Here is a 16,206-nt window from a genome sequence, read left to right as displayed (position 1 = left end):
TACACCCTGGTTTCAAAGCCCATGACCTTAACTTCCATTTGCTACTGAAAAATCATCCTTCCGTGGGTTGATATAATCTACTGTCTGCATATACCTTCTTGATAGGCCTTAATTTTTATGTCTTCCCCATTGAGTTCAAACCAATACCAATAATGAAGAAGCTCTTTGACTTGAAAAATAAACAAGTAATCATTTGTTTTCCTATCAGCTAACGCTTAAGTAATAAATACTCGTTCTCACTGATTTCTCTCTCTCTAGTTTTTGTTCTCATACAATGAACTCAGCATAGGTGCTTCCACTGACTTTCTGTTTTATGTATCAGAATTTTGAGGCCCAAAAGGGAAGAAGTCCCTTTTCTCCTGCTCCTGTCTGGGGAGATTTGCTGGAAAGGGGGTTGAGAATACCAGAGACCTCAAAAGTGGAGTGAGAAAGTCAGTGTCGGAAGGAGAAATCTGTATCCATGCTATTCTGAAGAAAGGAGATCAGGAGCCCAAAACACTAGCTCTTATCCATTGATTCCTTGACTAAAGATAAGACCCTTCCCTTGACTTGTCAATCATGAAGTATGGACAGGAATCAGGAGGCACCTTAAAGCAGGTCATTGTGTTACAAGACACTTCTGGAAAGAAGTGGACAGAGGAATTGACAAAGGCTCTATCCATCCTAGAGATCTGGGAGTGTGGATGCCCATGGCCTCAACTGTCTGAATAGCGTGGACGCAAGTGTGGTCACCATGACAGGCAACATTCACGATCGCCCTGCAGGCTCAACTCCAACACCAATCCCTGGGTTCTGGAATTTTTTCTGAGGCTGGGTGGCTTTCTTCGAGAAATATAATAGTGAAGAGACACCAGGTGGTACCCAGGGTGATAGTCACTGGTGACCCATCCCTCTCCTGGTCCCAGCTTTCTCTTGCTCAGTTGATATAATGGGTGTTGCTAGTTGGGACTAAGCAGCCCTCTCTTGAACTCCTTCACTTCCTCCCATCCCAAGGAAACTCAGCTTAGATGAGGCCCCACTGGAATCACAATCCAATGATATCATGGCACCTTGGTTAGTCTCTGTGGGGAGTGCACTGACTGAAGGCCATTTCCCCCTGCAGGTGAGTTTTCATTCATGCCACTCAGGCCCTCTCAGGCCACAGTGGCTGAGACCACCCTCCATGAGGCATCCATGGTCTGTGGGACACCAGCCAAGTGCATGATGTGCTCTGGCGGAAGTGTGCATGGTGTGTTCGTAGTGTGTTCATCCTCGTCACCTATCATACCCCTCTTCCTGCACCCCTTGAGGCCCTGGTTCAGAAATGGGAGCCACCAGCTCTTGGAGATGCATCCCACTGACCCTAGGATGCTGCCCTGACCACCTGAGAGCATGGGAACCCTGCGCCCAGCATCTCACCATCCTGTCGCAGTGTGTGTTAAAGACGATTCTAGTGGGGCGCCTGGGTGGCTCAGTGGGTTAAAGCCTCTGCCTTCGGCTTGGGTCATGATCTCAGGGTCCTGGGATCGAGCCCCTCATCAGGTTCTCTGCTCAGCCGGGGGCCTGCTTCCTCCTCTCTCTCTCTCTCTGCCTGCTTCTCTGCCTACTTGTGATCTCTGTCTGTCAAGTGAATAAATAAAATCTTTAAAAAAAGAAAAAAGAAAAGACGATTCTAGCAGGCTGGTTTCCTTCCCACTCTTCTCTGTCTTTGCTTCAGTGAGCAATGAACGTGGTTCCCTTCAACTGCACACATAACCTTCCCTTGAGCTCCTTCCTCCCTGTGCTTCCAGCTGCTATGTCACCTGTTATTACTTGGCTTTTCACTACTCTTAATACCTCTCTTGCGCCACTTCAGCCTTATTTGTGGTATGTTCCATTCAGTTCTTATCCCTCTGTCCCATTCACACAAGGAAGCAGCTAAGAAACAGTCTGGATGTTTCCACAGCAGCCACCAGTATGTGTGACCCTTGTCAGACGTGGACGGTTCCAATTTCGACTGCGTAAAAATAAAACAATTGAAGAATGTATTTGTATTTCTTTATACCTGATTCCCCAAGAGATGGGGTAAAAAATAAGGAGATGTTTGACAGTTTGTAATTGATCCATGAAAACATGTGTGTCTATGGAGAAGGTGCGTCTAAAAAGACAGATCTAGAAGGACTGCTGTGGTCTATCTTTCCTGCACAAAATATGGTTTACACCCTACTCTGCAAACCCAGAGCCGCCCATGTTCTGTTTTCCGAGCAAATAGTTGAGAATACCAGCTGCTTAGGCTGAGTAGGGGAAGAGCACAGGCTACAAAAAAATTAGTTGCCTGATATAATTCGTGAACTTACTATAAGATTTCACATACATGCACACACACGTGTGCGTACATACATTATGTGTAAAGCCACCATGAACATGTGTTTAATATTTATAAAGGTATTTAGATCATTTAAGAATTCCAAGCTTGTGCAATGTCTTATGTATAATAGACTACAGTTCTTAAAATACCCAGAAAAAAATTATATTCCACTGAAGGCAATCCCCAGAAGTCGTTAAAAAGACTTTCTTGTTATTTACATAAAATTTAATTTCTTATTGAAGTACTTGCACCTTTTGTCATGTATCTAACAAAACCAGAGTGGGCAGGTTTTTGCAGAAAGATAAGGATGGGGTGATTTTTCTCCTCGAGACGTAATTTTGCACTGGAGTGTTAAAATAGCTTGAGCAAAATTTTAGGCGAAAGGGAAAAAATACATATATAATGTATGCATACACATTACATACATAACATATTTAGAATGTATACTATAAATATAAAAGAGAAGAATATTTATTATTGTCCTTAAAGCTAGATCCCTCATCTTGCACCCAAAACCCCATCAATTATTAGTTGGTTCCTATGTGGATTTTCACTGGCTTCCCGAGTTAATGAGCCAGGAAGGCATTCTACACAATCACAAGGGTATCTCTTGAGTCTAATTAGTTTCTTGAAGTTTATAGGGAGAGTGTTGTTATGATCAGGAAAAAATATTTTTAACCCGCTCACCATGTCACTTGAAACAATTTGGAATTTTCAGATGAACAAGAATAAAAGTTTCTATTTTAGAACTGAAATAAGAAAATAGACATGGTGCGTCCTGGCCCCTTCTCCTCCCCAACCCCAGCTAACTCAGCCCAACTGCGCTCTCTGAGTGTGGGGGTCCGTGACCGCGGAGCCCTTTGGCGATCCGTGCACTTGGAGGCGCTGCTGGTAGCCTCCCGCCCCGCCCCCACCCCGCCATCCGCGGAGCAGCGGGCAACACCTCAGTCTGGGAGCGTCGCTCTGTCACCTGCCCTGAGCCAGGTGGCTTCCCTCTTCCTTCCAGAGCACTCTGCACATTTTGCAGCTCTTCTCAGCAGGCTGTACTCGTGGTATTCACTGTTTTCTGTCTAAAATAGGAGCTAGAAGTGAAAGGGAAGTTTAGAACCCGGTTTTGCATTTTGGGTTTTCCCAAGCAACCTCCTTAATCTCTAGGAAGTGGTTCTGTTGGAGAGGACCCGAGGAATGAAGTTTGGGGCCCGCCAGCTGCCTGGCCAGGGATGCCAGGGGGCAAGCCCCAGGGGGCCCGGACATTGTCCTTGTTCTACCCTTTCACTTAAAGCATCACCTCTCTACAAATGACAGGGCCAGTCTCAATCCGGTGTGAAGTTCTCTTGCCAAGCGCTCTGTTTCATCAGATGTTAAAATAACTGTGTCCTCTTCTGTCATGCAGGGCACATCCTACCCCCGGGAGAATAATATATTTTAAGTGATTTCTGAAAATGGGCCGTGAAAGCTGTCTGCCACATGGGCCCATGTTTGCACATCTCTATATAGTTACGATTGCGGAATTTGACAGTATAACTCTGAATCTGATTAATTAAGAATGTGTAAAAACAAAGTTCTTGCATTACAGCTCGTTCCTTATCTTTGTGTCTTTTACTGTGATGTTGTAGAACTTGGATCATATGGAAAACTAAAATATTATGACACAATGACTGAAGAAGGTAAGAATGATTTTAGAATTGTATGCATTGGCTTTTTTTTTTTTTTTTCCATTTATGGTGTCTGGTGCTTGCCCATTTTGTTTTTTCATCTTCTTTTCCTCTTTGCATGACTTCAGTGACATTGTGTGATTTCTTATTCTTTCCACATTTTCGTCTAGTTTTTGCCATCGTGTTTATTTGGGATTGGAGACGTGCAATACCATGGGTAATCATGTTATTCCATTCAGATGATCCAAACCATCTCAATTGTGTAACACGCTCAGAGAAATGGTGTCAGCAACGTAAGCACAAGCACACACCCACTGGGTCAGCATTATTTCCCACACATGCTCACAACACCACACAGAAACACACCCAATCAACACTCTTTTAATAAGCCCTGAATTTCCGAGGGGATGGGTATTCCCATCTATCCAAAGGAGTAAGTGAACCAAAGAAACTCCTCCACCCAAAACCAGCTGGAGACCTGTTTCCATTGCAGAGGACTGTGGGGTCCTGTCTTCAGTTCCCACAGTCCCTGTGCCCTTGTCCAAGTGCATTACTCTGAGAAGCCAGGGCTCCGGTTCTGGCCCATGGACCTGAATTTACTGGGGGTTCACACTCTGTGAGACCGAGCGTACCATTTCAACCATTTCCCCCGAGTTGTAAATGAAGCCTGGCAGAGATTTATTTTAAAATGAATTTACTAATGAAATCCAGGCACTATCCCACAGCACTGTCTTGACCCAGTGAAAATCACTTCTCTTGAAACAAGTTCACCATGGAACAGTGATTTGAAAATTCTACTTTCTTGTGAAGGCAGTTCCCCAATCGCCCCAGCCCCCCATTTCACCCCACACGTACCTCCATCTTGTGAATAAGAAACAATATTTGGAAGTTATAAAAACATTTGGGGTTTCCGTGTGATTCTTACACTAGATTCTGACAAGTAATCCAACGGTAGCCTAGAAGGAGAATCAGCTAATTTTGTCTTTCAACATGAGAGAAACTCCCAAAGGCGTTGCATATCCTGTTTTCAGCTTCTAGTATTTCTAAGTTGCCTTAGCTTGCCAAAGATCTCCTAGTTGCTTTGCTTCCAAGAATTGAACATCTGACAAGCCTTGGTAAAAGAAAGCCCCTTCCTTCTTTGCCTCCCCCCCACGACTCTAGCTCCAACACAACAACTAGGATATACTCTCCGTTAACCACTGTGATGGTTTCTAAAGCAGCAGGCCATGATGGGGATCTCAGATTGGACCCTCTTATGGCTCAGGACCCTCCCAAGAACCTGGGGAACTGAGAACCCCAGAGACGGAAATCTACCATGAGAATGAGCGTCCTACCACCAAGAGGCTAGAAAGAGCAATTCAGAACTTAAAGGCAGGTTCTTGTCCCAGCTCTCATTTTTTAATCCGTGTCTTCAGACCCCCTCCGTGTTTTATGGATGGTTGGCTTGAGAAGCTAAAGCTTTGGGACTCGCTGACTCAGAGTTTGAAGGCATCTCTAGGCATCCGGCTTGTCCCCAGCCTCTGTTTTGTGGCTCGGGGTCAGGGGAAGGTGGGTCTGTTAGCTTCCTCCCAACCTGTCATGACTCCACTTTCTTTTTTGACTCCCTCCTGTCCTCTGCCTCCCACCCTTACCTTCCCATTGTCAGAGGGGCTTCTGCCTCCCTGTTGCCTTCAACACCCCATCTACCCCCCGACTCTGCTCCTTTCTTTCCTGAGCGAAGGTTGCCACTCTCTTTCTCAGCCCCTCTAAGCCAGACAGATCAAGATCACACGAAGACGCACAAATATTACTTGCAATCCGATGAGTCTACGTGGTAACAACTGGGCGTTCTAGGCAGGAACACAAAGTCAGAATCACGTCTGGAAGGAAGATCATGGCTGCCCCTTAGCAAGGTCAGGATATTGTGTTTAGGAGTCCCCCGTGGGCCCCCTGTCACATTTCTTATACTTCCCTCTCCTCTCCCTTCTTGCCTATCCCTTTGTGTTCCGTTGCTAGCTGAACATTCATCCGTTGTAGAAAAATAGCGAGTCATAGCGAAGGCAGCATTTTTTTAAATTTTAAATCATGGTTACTCGCAGGAAAGATACTTTGGAACTGGAAGTCTTCCTCTAGCCACATCAGATCCCACCCTCTGGCAGCCGCCTCCATGACAGGCCAGGCCCGGCTTATTCCTAACTCTGGGATTCTGCCTAAAAGGCTCAAAGCCAGGCCACAGCCACATGTGACTTCTTCAAACCCTCGAGGGCCCCTCCCCTCCCACCGAAAATCATGACTGGAGCCTCTTCCATCATACAACTAAAAGAAGTGTCCTACAGATAAAGATGTTCAGGGCTATAACTGTGGGCTAGCTGGCCTTCAGGAAATCCCTGCTCCATGTTAAGCATCTCTTTCCACTGTTTTCAAGATGCAACTAGCTCTCGAGCAGGGCTTTATTGTAATTGCCCAGACAACTAGTCAACCTTTTTCGCCCTTTCCAGAAAATTCTCTGGATGGGATGTGAAGTCAGCTAATTTAAATGAAGGCCTGTTTTTTTTGTTTGTTTTTTTTTTCCCCCTCAAGTGAAGCAAATGGATAGATGGATTCTCTAGGCCACCCTGCCTTAAGAGGAATTGAGTGATGATTTCCTAAATAGAATTGTCCTGCACATATTCAGCTCGTGATTTTAAGCACCTGCTATCTGCAAGTTATTTTGCCAGGTGGTCTAGGGAAATATGAGATTAAAAGCTGAGCAGTTTGCCCCCACAGAACTTATAAACAGGGAGAGAAATAAAACACAGGAACCATTGAGTCACCAGGAAGGAAGTGGGGAGTCCCATAGGTATATGGAAGAGGATCACAGGCTACACAGAAAGAGGAAGGATGGCCTTCAACCAGAGGGGAAGACTAGTAGAGAAAGTGAACTGGGCCCCAAGGACCTGTCAATATTGGGTGTACTAGGGAAGGAGGAGTGGAAGTTCTGACCTCAAGGCTGAAAAAGGGATCAAAGAATGGGCGTACACCAACCTTCACTGGGTGCCTCCCACCTGCCAGGGGCAGTGCTGCGGACTTTATATATTGTATGTCATTTAAACCTTACAGTGACCACACAAGGTGGATTTTATTGAAGATAAGGAAGCCAAAGCCCAAAGATGTATTATATTAGATAAGGAAACCAAGACTCAGAAAAGTGAAGTATTTAGCTGTGGGACTAGGGGTGATAAGTGGTAACTTGGGACCTGAGCTCAGGACTGTGGCAGGCCCAAGCTCTAACCTCTTGGCCCTAATGTGATTTGCTGTACTAGGTAGCTGTGAGAAGCTAGACAATTCAAGTTGGTGTCAGTATAGGGAGTGGGAAGAAATGCTTGATAGAGACCAGTCATAGGAAAGGTTTAAACCACAGACTTAGAATGAGGGTATCATAGAGTGAGCGACAAGGAGTTGCTGATTAAAACATGCCTCTCCTTGAACACTCCACCATTAAAAAAATTATTTTAATAAAACAATATATTCATTCTCAGACACTGGATAAAATCACGACAACTTTACAAAATGGGTCCTTGATCTCAGAACCCTTTCCTTCTCTCCCTCCCTCTCTTATCTTCAGGTGCCTTAGGATCTAAACTGGAACAGCTCCCCTGGGCCAGACCCAACCCCCTTCCCCACCCCAAGCTAATCAGAATCTTCCTCACTCCTTCATTCAATCACTAAAGCATTTACTCAACGATTCTTAGTATGTACCAGGCACTAGACTGGGTGCAGGGCTCATGAAAGACAACCCTTCTCCTAAAGAATTCACGCTGTAGTGGGGGATACAGGCCAAGAGATGAGTGGTGTGATAGACAGACCAAGGTGTAGGGGGAGCCCAGCCAAAGGCATCATGTTCAGCCTTGAGAAATGAGGGCGGCTTTTCAGAGAAATGATGTCTCCATTGCCTCGTTCCTGCATCCCAGCCACCAGATACTAATGCGTTCACTTAATAGTGATGGAGCACCCTCTCTGTATGACACATACTGATAGACTTGCTAGATTAGTAAGCCTTATTCCTCCCAAGGACTGTATTTCCTTCTATTTAACAAGGTATTTCCAGGGATATGAACAAATTACTCTAGAAGTGGTCTTTTGACGACCTCAGACCCCTCTACAGGGGTGGCTATCCTCTTATCTCCTCGTGCAGTAAGACTGCATACTCTTGGAAGGGTGATTTTTTACTTTTACTTAAAGCTAATAACCCAGAGTTTGTTTCTCATCTGCAAATACCCAAATTACATACCATTCTCATTCTGGAAAAGCCTCAATAAATGGAACTTGACTTCCTTACTAAAATTACTCTAAATGAAAATGTAGAAAGCTTGTTCAAAAGAAAACAAACTTATGTGATAGAACAGATGAACTGAAAAGAGAAAAGACCTTTCCACCAATCACATTATGTAGAAATACGAATTTTTACTCTTTGGAAATAAGCATTCGTAGAGATGTATGGATGGGTAGGTAGACAGAAGTCCTGACTAATATTTTACAAAGAAGCAGTGTATGGGGAGATCTACCTGTAGTATACTGTCCTAAACTCATTGCCATTTACGAATAGACATTCCATGAAAAATAATTTCTCTATCATTTAAAAAGTCTTTGTTCATTTGCATAAGAAAAAAAGATGTTAAAAGTTGTTGCAATGTCAAGGGCAAAAATCACAGTGACCTTTTCCTTAATGAAATTAAGGGTACTGCTCATGGCAACCAAGAGGCCCTTTACCAAGCTGAGAAACTAATGTCTCACCTGAATCATGGGGTCCTAAATTAGGCATGCAGCTGAGTTTTGAAAGCCCCCATTATCTCAAAGAAACAAAAGCACCTTAAGGTCACATAGTCTAGCCAGTCATTTGATGTTCTTAATTGCAATGAAATAGTTCAGTTCGTTTTCAAGGAGAAATTGAATTTTGAAATGCCATTTAACAGTGTTTTCCACTGCCCAAGATGTAGCCTCTGAAAATGTAGTCCAGCCACAGGTCTTTGGTGTTTTCTCTGGCCTTCACATTATATTTTAATCCTTGCCTAAATGGGTAAGACTGTGTTATATACACTCGTATATCAGACTGGATAGGTTCAGCTATATATAGTAGAAAATCCAAATTAACAGTGGCTTTGGTCAGATGGATGTTAATTCCTCTCTCAAATATAAGAGGTCCAGAGGCAGGCTGCGCCTGGCAGATAGGGAAGCTCTACAATAATCCAAGCCTCAGGCTTCTTCCATCTTCTGCTCCATAATCCTAACATATGACTTTCAACCTCAGGGCACCTCATGGTCCAAGATGGCTGCTGCTAGAGCTCCAGCCATTACACCTATATTCCAGGAAGGAGGAAGAGCCAACATGATTTTCCCCAGCCGTTTTGTCTTCTTTTTGAGGAGGCTCCCCTTTAAACCCTCCCAGTAAAACTGCCCACAACTCAGTTACATGCCTACACCTGGTTTCAAGGAAGCCTGGAAATATTTTATTAAACCAGGTGATTTGCTGTCCCAAATAATTTAGGTATTCTATCATTTAAAAAAGGAAAGGGAATTGATATCAGATAGGCAACATGCATTCTTTCCACAAAAGAAAAATATCATTTTTGTATAATTGTATGTTGATGGGGAGGATGGAGAACAGATCAAGCTCTAGGAGCGTTGTTGAGAACTCATGTAAAGTCTGAGATGCCTATGAGACATTCAAATGGAGATGTGGGGGGAAGTAGTGGAAATGGAGTCTGGATCTTGGTAGAAAGGTCAAAGCTGTGGATGCAGATTTGGGAATCATACTATAGTTGTTCTTTACAGCCACAGAACTGGTAAGAATACCTAATTAATCAATAGGGAAGAGGAGGTCAAGGTTGATCCCAGGGACTCCAAAGTTTAGAGTCTGGGAAGAAGGGGGACACCAGCAAAGAAGACTGGGTTGGGCAGAGACCCAGGAGAGAACTGCATCCCAGAATCCAAGGAATTCAAGAAGGCAATGAAAAGGTGAATTGACCAATGAAAAAGTGAATTGACCAATGAAATCAGAGAACTGTTGTAGCCCAAAGGTGGGAGTAGGGAACAAAAAATGAGATGCTTCAGATCGGGAGTTTGGAAGTGGGGTGGTTATTGCTAAGTTTAGGGTCGAGCAGTAGGATCAGAGGAATAAGGTGAGCTGGAGGGAAGAGAAGCTGGAGGTGACCAGGTTAGGGTGGTGAGGAGCCAAGCATTGCAGGGCTTACCGATAAAGTCACCAAGGCTGGTGACAGGAGCCATTGTGTAAGTCAATAGTGAATCGCATTCTGATCTCTTCAGGAATGAGGGAGGGAGGATGAGGAAGTCTGCAATGGAGGCGGTACCGGTGGCTTATGCTTCGAAGGAGGGAGAAGAAATGGTCCAGAAGTAGTGAGGAAGGAGGGTGGAATGTGGGGCATTTGGAGAGACAAGCAGCTGCCCCTTTCAAGGGCCATGAGAGACCTTCAGGAAACAGCCAAATTTCCGTTGAAAGAGAAAGGCAAAGAGAGTATTCAGAGCAGAGGTGAAGGACGTGGAGACAGGCTTACTGGTGGCAGAGGTGGGAGACTGAGTCAGGTCAGGCATTTTCACACAGAGATGAGGGGGTTCTGGACATTGTTAGATGCCCCAGAGGCTCCGCTGAGTTAAACAGGGTTGTGGGATGGAATGGGAGCAACTTACCAATGTGCTAGAAGTTCTAAGTTGGGATTGGCCCCTCGGACAGTTTGCAGTGATAAAGTAGGGTCTATCTTTCCAGGAGAAGGGAGCTCTGGGGGAACCCTTAAGTCTAGCTGGGGATGAGGAAGGTTAAGGAAGGAGCCCTCCTCAATTCAGAGAGAGAAGGTTCCGCCCAGCACGAGAAGACCTTTCCTACGGACAGGGCCAAAGACGCAGTGAGCTGCCGCAAAAGGCAGTGAAGCGCCCTCTGCTGGAGAAGCCAAGGAAACCTCCGTCAGAAGAGTGTTCAGATAATGGACACCCTGATGCCCCTTCCGGTCCCATGTCCAAGATTCTGTCCTGGTGCCTTTTACTAAATGTGATGGCAGACATTGGTTTCGAGTCTGCTTTTAAGATTAAATCTTTTGAAAACTTGATCCTCCATCTCGGTTAAGCCACTACCAGGACAGTGGGTAGGTAGGTTCCTGGGACACAGCTTCTGAAATAGAAGGCCTGTGTATTCTTTGATCCAGTTCAGAGATAAACTGTTGATTAATGTGGCTACATTTATAGCAAATAGGACATTACATTGTTTCTGTGAAATAGACCTTTAAAAGAACAACAGCTATCTTCCCTTTTAGTTGCAGATACGAACCTTTAGCCCAGTAGAGAGTATAACTGCAAAGTAATTTTAATTATTCCTCTTTATGATAAAAACATTACATGCACACAGAGGTAAAAAGCAAACACTACATAAGGAAAGGCAATAAAAGGGAGTTTTCCTTTTACTCCAGATTCCACTCATCCCTTAGAGTTAACCACTCTTACTGGTTTTCTAACATAGGCTCTTTTCTTCTATATGCTGCTCTCTCTACCTGGCTTTTGGTTATCAGCATATACTGGAGACCTTTCCATATCAGCACTGCCCTCATTCCTTTTGGCAGCTGCATAGTATTCCACTGCTTGGCTCTTCCATGGTAGGTTCATTCCATCAGTCCCCTGTTGATGGACATTCACAATATTTCCATTTTTCGTGGATTTGTCCAGTTATTAGAACATGACATGAGCATCTTCTTTGCCCATAGAGCAAACTCTACTGAGCAGGGAATGTATACATATAAAATAAGTCCCTAGAAATAGAAATACCAGATGAAAGCATAAACACATTTCAAATCATGAAAGATAATGCCCAGTTGTCCTCCAGAGCGATTGCACCAGTCTTCACTCCCACCAACAGTGAAGGAGAGACCCTCCGCTGAATTTAACTAAGTCCTTTGAACACTGATTCATAGCTGACTTCCGTACAAAGCAGATCAGCGTTGGTATTAGAACTACCTTCTACTTTACTTGTGCTAGAAACCTGAATTTTTTTTACCCAAGGTGAGCTAAAGCCAGGGTATGGGTATGGTGGAAGTCTTTCCTCTGTAAATTACATGACGAGGCTATTCCTCCCACACAGAATATCCAATTTCCACCGTAGCATGCGCCCTTCTTACCACAGGGCTGTTGACAGCCCTGAAGATGTCTAAGAAGTACACTGCAAGTTAACTTTCTTCCTTCCGGTTACCAAAGTGGGGAGCCCCTGTTGTGCACAGACACCATTTCCAATACCATGTTATGTTTCATCCATTCCAAGTTTATGGTTTAACTCATTCAGTCCAACTTTTCGTAACCAGAGGATTTTTCGAGGCACTTGGCCAGATACTCTCTGCAAGGCTGAGCCTTACCCCCTCCCTCCCAAAAATGTACTGACTCACCAGTTATTAACCACATTACTTTTTTAGAGATGTATTCTTGCAAGTATCTCCCTGGGGCTGGATCTTAGGAAGACAGCAGCCTAGTGAATGTGTGTAATCAGACTAAACAGCTAGTAACCGTTATCAGATCTGTCAGAAAGACCAAACCAGCTGTGTGGGTAAATCCACGGTCTTCCTGAAAACCAGGACCAAGGAAGTCTAATTAGAATACATCCGGTTTTTCAAACTTCATTGCATCTTATTTTCATGATCTAAACTGTTGAGCAGTAAAAGCAGAAAGATTGGACCTGGCAAGTAAAGGCAGATTTTGCCACATTGCATATGTAGAAGGTGTTAAGTTGCAGCAGAAGGCAAATTGTGGATACCGCTTTTGGTCTATTTCTGACATCCCTAGAGCTGAAAATGTTAAGTTGCCTTCGTTAGTCAAACTCGAATACTATTATTATAAGTTAATGATATAATTTCCCACCCCCATGAAGCTTTCTCTTAAAAAAAAAAAAAAAGTGGGAATCGGTAATACCAGGAGGCTGGCATGTGCAATTAAGCATGGTAAGTTTCTCTTTTGATTAAATCTGAAATGAACTGAATCATCTCATTTTAGTCATGGACCACTAAGCCCTCAGGAGCAGTTAGTTAAGAACGCTCGGCATGTGTCAGCACTTCTGTTGCAAACCCGTGCTTCCAAATGAAATTACAGGCACCAGTTTACAATGTAACATCGAGGATTCAAGAAAACTAGGAAGTAGGAAGTCAAAGTAATTGACAATTCCCAGACACATGAAATCCAGGTGACGGGAGATGATAAACGTACATGAGCTAGGGGCTGCTCCTGAATGAATGTCAGCCAAACCTAAAGTCAAAATAAATAACTGGGTAATATCTAGGCTCCTTGTGAGAAAGAACTGTTGAAGTTCGGTTTTTTATATACAAGTCAGAGTAACCATTCAATACACATTTACTGCACCCGCCTCTTTGTCAGGTGCTGTGAGCAAATCAAAACCTTGCCCAAATCATCCATTCATGTCACAACCAACTTGCAGAGAGGCACCCAAGATAGCGGCTTTGAAAAGTGACTCTTGAGGAGATCTTTTGCACGCTTCAGGTGGCAGCGGGGCTGGATGTTGGTGAGTCTTGAGATCTGAAGCCTGCCCTAGTAGAGTGATTTTTTAGTCATTTATCTCTTAGATATCCGCAGGGTGCTAAGGATGGGAACAAGAGGAAGACATGCAAACTTTCCATCCGGCAACCCCTACCTGGCTCAGAACTCCAAAGCTGAGATCAGAGAAACCCCTCTGAGAATTTTGTGTGTGTGAGCCATTTGTATCTCTGTCTCTGAGACAGAAATTTACAGAAAATTAAGTTCCTAAAATAATAAAGCAGGTGACCTAAAATGATAAAGAACATTAGCTTTCCAGCAGTGTCAACCTCGGCTAAGGTCAGCAAATTGGCTCTTTTCCCAAAATACTGTATTCTGCCAGTGATCGCCGCTGCAAGCTTTTTGGTTTGTAAAATTCCAATTTTGCCTGAACTTAGTTAGATTATATATATATTTTTTAAAGAGCTTCAAAATAGAGAAATATTAACTGTAAACACTATTAGACTTTAGAGGCTTAATCACCCCATTAACCTAGAACGCCGGGTGAGTTTTGTACACTGTTCTTCTGGTCCTTCTTTGTTTCTCTGTCCCCAGAAGGAACATAAACTATGAATAGATTTTCATACAGCAAGCACTGTAAGCGACACACACACACACACACACACACACACACACACACACTCCCTTTGTCATCTGTACTAAGGTTGTTACATTCATAAACATTTACAAAGGACCAACCTAAGAAATAGGCACTGGGGAGTGGATGAGAAATGGCATCCCTATCCTTGAGGGGCTCACGGCTCGCTGGAGAGAGGTCAGTAAAATGCCTCCAAGGGTCTGTGATAACAGGTATGGTAGGACGGGTATGAGAGGTGCCTTGCCAGTCCAGGAAAGGGACTCAAGGAAAGCTTCCTGAAAGATGAGGTGCTTTAAATCATTCTTAAAAAGGAGTAAGACAAGCAAATAACAAGTGTGGGGCATTCCAAGCCATGAGAAGCATAACTTAAAAACTGGGAGACCAGCTAAGAGATTGTAATCAATATCCAGGCAGGAAATGTTGGACCTAAGGTGTTCAAAGGTAGACTCAGAAGGAGCTGGCAACTCATTGAGCATGGGGCGTGAGAGGGATCTCTAAGATGGCTGGAAAACACTGCGAGTGAGGAAATCACCAACAGAAAATGCAAGGAGATGGGTGCATTCCCAGGAAGAAGGTGATGTGTGGGAGTGGGGGGCAGGCTGAGTTTAACTTTTGGAGGGGCTTTCTGAGTGAAGTGTTCAGAAGTCCTTTGGATAAGAGGATCAGAGCCAGAGATCTGATTTGGAAATCACCGATATTCAGGTGGAGGTCCGCGGGATTCTTTGGAAGAATGTGGGGGATGAGGGGGGGGGGAGCCTGGGGAATAGTAGCTCAAGGCTCACTCACAGGAGTCCTGGAAAATCAGATTGGACTTCGAGGACAGGGCTGAAGAATATCAGATGCACTGAGAGACCCAGTCATGTGGAGGCAAAAAGTGGCCCAGGGCGGGTTCAGTGGAGCGATGCTGCCAAAGGCCGGATGCAGAGTGAAGAAGTGAACAAAGGTGCCCTAAGGGTTCCAAAGCACCAGCATAGGCTGACCTTTCTAGAGGCTTGGCTGCGGAGGGCAGGCGAGAGAGGGCAGTGCCGGACTCTTGACTCTCTTGACTCTAAAGTCAAGAGAAATGTTCCCGGGGGATAGCCTTAACCAGGACTGTATGCTGAAGGAAAAGGAAGGACTGGAGATTCACCATGAGTGAGTAGGCAAAGTCCCTGCAGGGGCAAGAAATTGGAATAAAGGGCAAAGTATCAATCTGTGAGATATCAACTTTGAAAAGCATTGGAAGTCTTCCAAAATATTTATGAAAGCACTCCACATTTCCAATGAGAAGGTGACCCTGACCAGTGACAGGGACATGATACAGAATCAATTCACATGCGGACAGATCCACTCTTTACGGGTGATTCTAAAGGTCATTCTTATAGAAAATTATTTTTTAAAACCTTCATAAGGAAATCTGGCTTCTTCATTTCATTCCGTGATGGCCACCAGTTGAGATACAATTATGTATATATTCTCATTAATTACAGAAAGTAGTCCTATGATTATGTCTATACAAATACAATTAAATTAGGTTGATTACCTTTATTATATGGTTCAGAATATTGACTGAAGACATTTTACAAAATATTACAGTACTGGTTTAGTTTCCATTAATACCAATGTAGTCATAATTGGTTTACACGATGCTTCACAAAAATTAGAAAAAATAATTTAGAGATTATACTTCAAAAATAAGTGTAAGAATAAGAATAAGTAAACTATGTTCTTGGGATTTTTGCTTAAGGTAAAAATTTTTGCAATGTTTTGCTTTTAAGAATAAAAATCAGGGGGCACCTGCCTGGCTCAGTCAGTAGAGCATACGACTCTTGATCTCAGGATCATGAGTTCAAGTCCCATTTGGGGCATAGAGTTTACTTAAAACAACAACAACAAAACAATAAAAGTCAGGCTAGATCCTATTAGATGAATAAGCTGCCCCATGAGGACAGTTTATAGAATGAAGAGGAGTTTATTCCTTCAAGCTGCTAAGTGGTATCTTGTATCTTGGAACTCTTCACTCTTCTGTGAGTTTCCATACCCTTCGGAGAAGGCCCCCACCATCATGAATCTTAAGTCCTTGTTTTTTGTCTCTCTGGCTCTCGGCTGTGACTCTA

At 43.8% G+C, this 16,206-nt stretch overlaps 1 protein-coding gene across 2 annotated transcripts in view; it reads left to right on the top strand.

The window, feature by feature from the left end:
* Nucleotides 1–16,206, top strand: part of LOC111156631 (solute carrier family 24 member 2) — a 239,662-nt gene that overhangs the window by 171,640 nt on the left and 51,816 nt on the right. The window contains exon 4 of one of the 2 annotated variants that reach the window (XM_022517639.1): nt 3,943–3,993. The exons of the other annotated variant lie outside the window; for it this stretch is intronic. Coding sequence (XP_022373347.1) covers nt 3,943–3,993 — 51 coding nt within the window. The remainder of the gene's footprint in view (nt 1–3,942; nt 3,994–16,206) is intronic. 2 annotated transcript variants of the gene reach the window in all.

This window comes from Enhydra lutris, unplaced genomic scaffold (genome assembly GCF_002288905.1).
Source record: "Enhydra lutris kenyoni isolate GAN:26980312 unplaced genomic scaffold, ASM228890v2 scaffoldscaffold47, whole genome shotgun sequence".
Lineage (NCBI taxonomy): Eukaryota > Metazoa > Chordata > Mammalia > Carnivora > Mustelidae > Enhydra > Enhydra lutris.
Note: the sequence above shows the minus strand (reverse complement) of the source record. Positions and strands in the feature narration are given on the sequence as shown.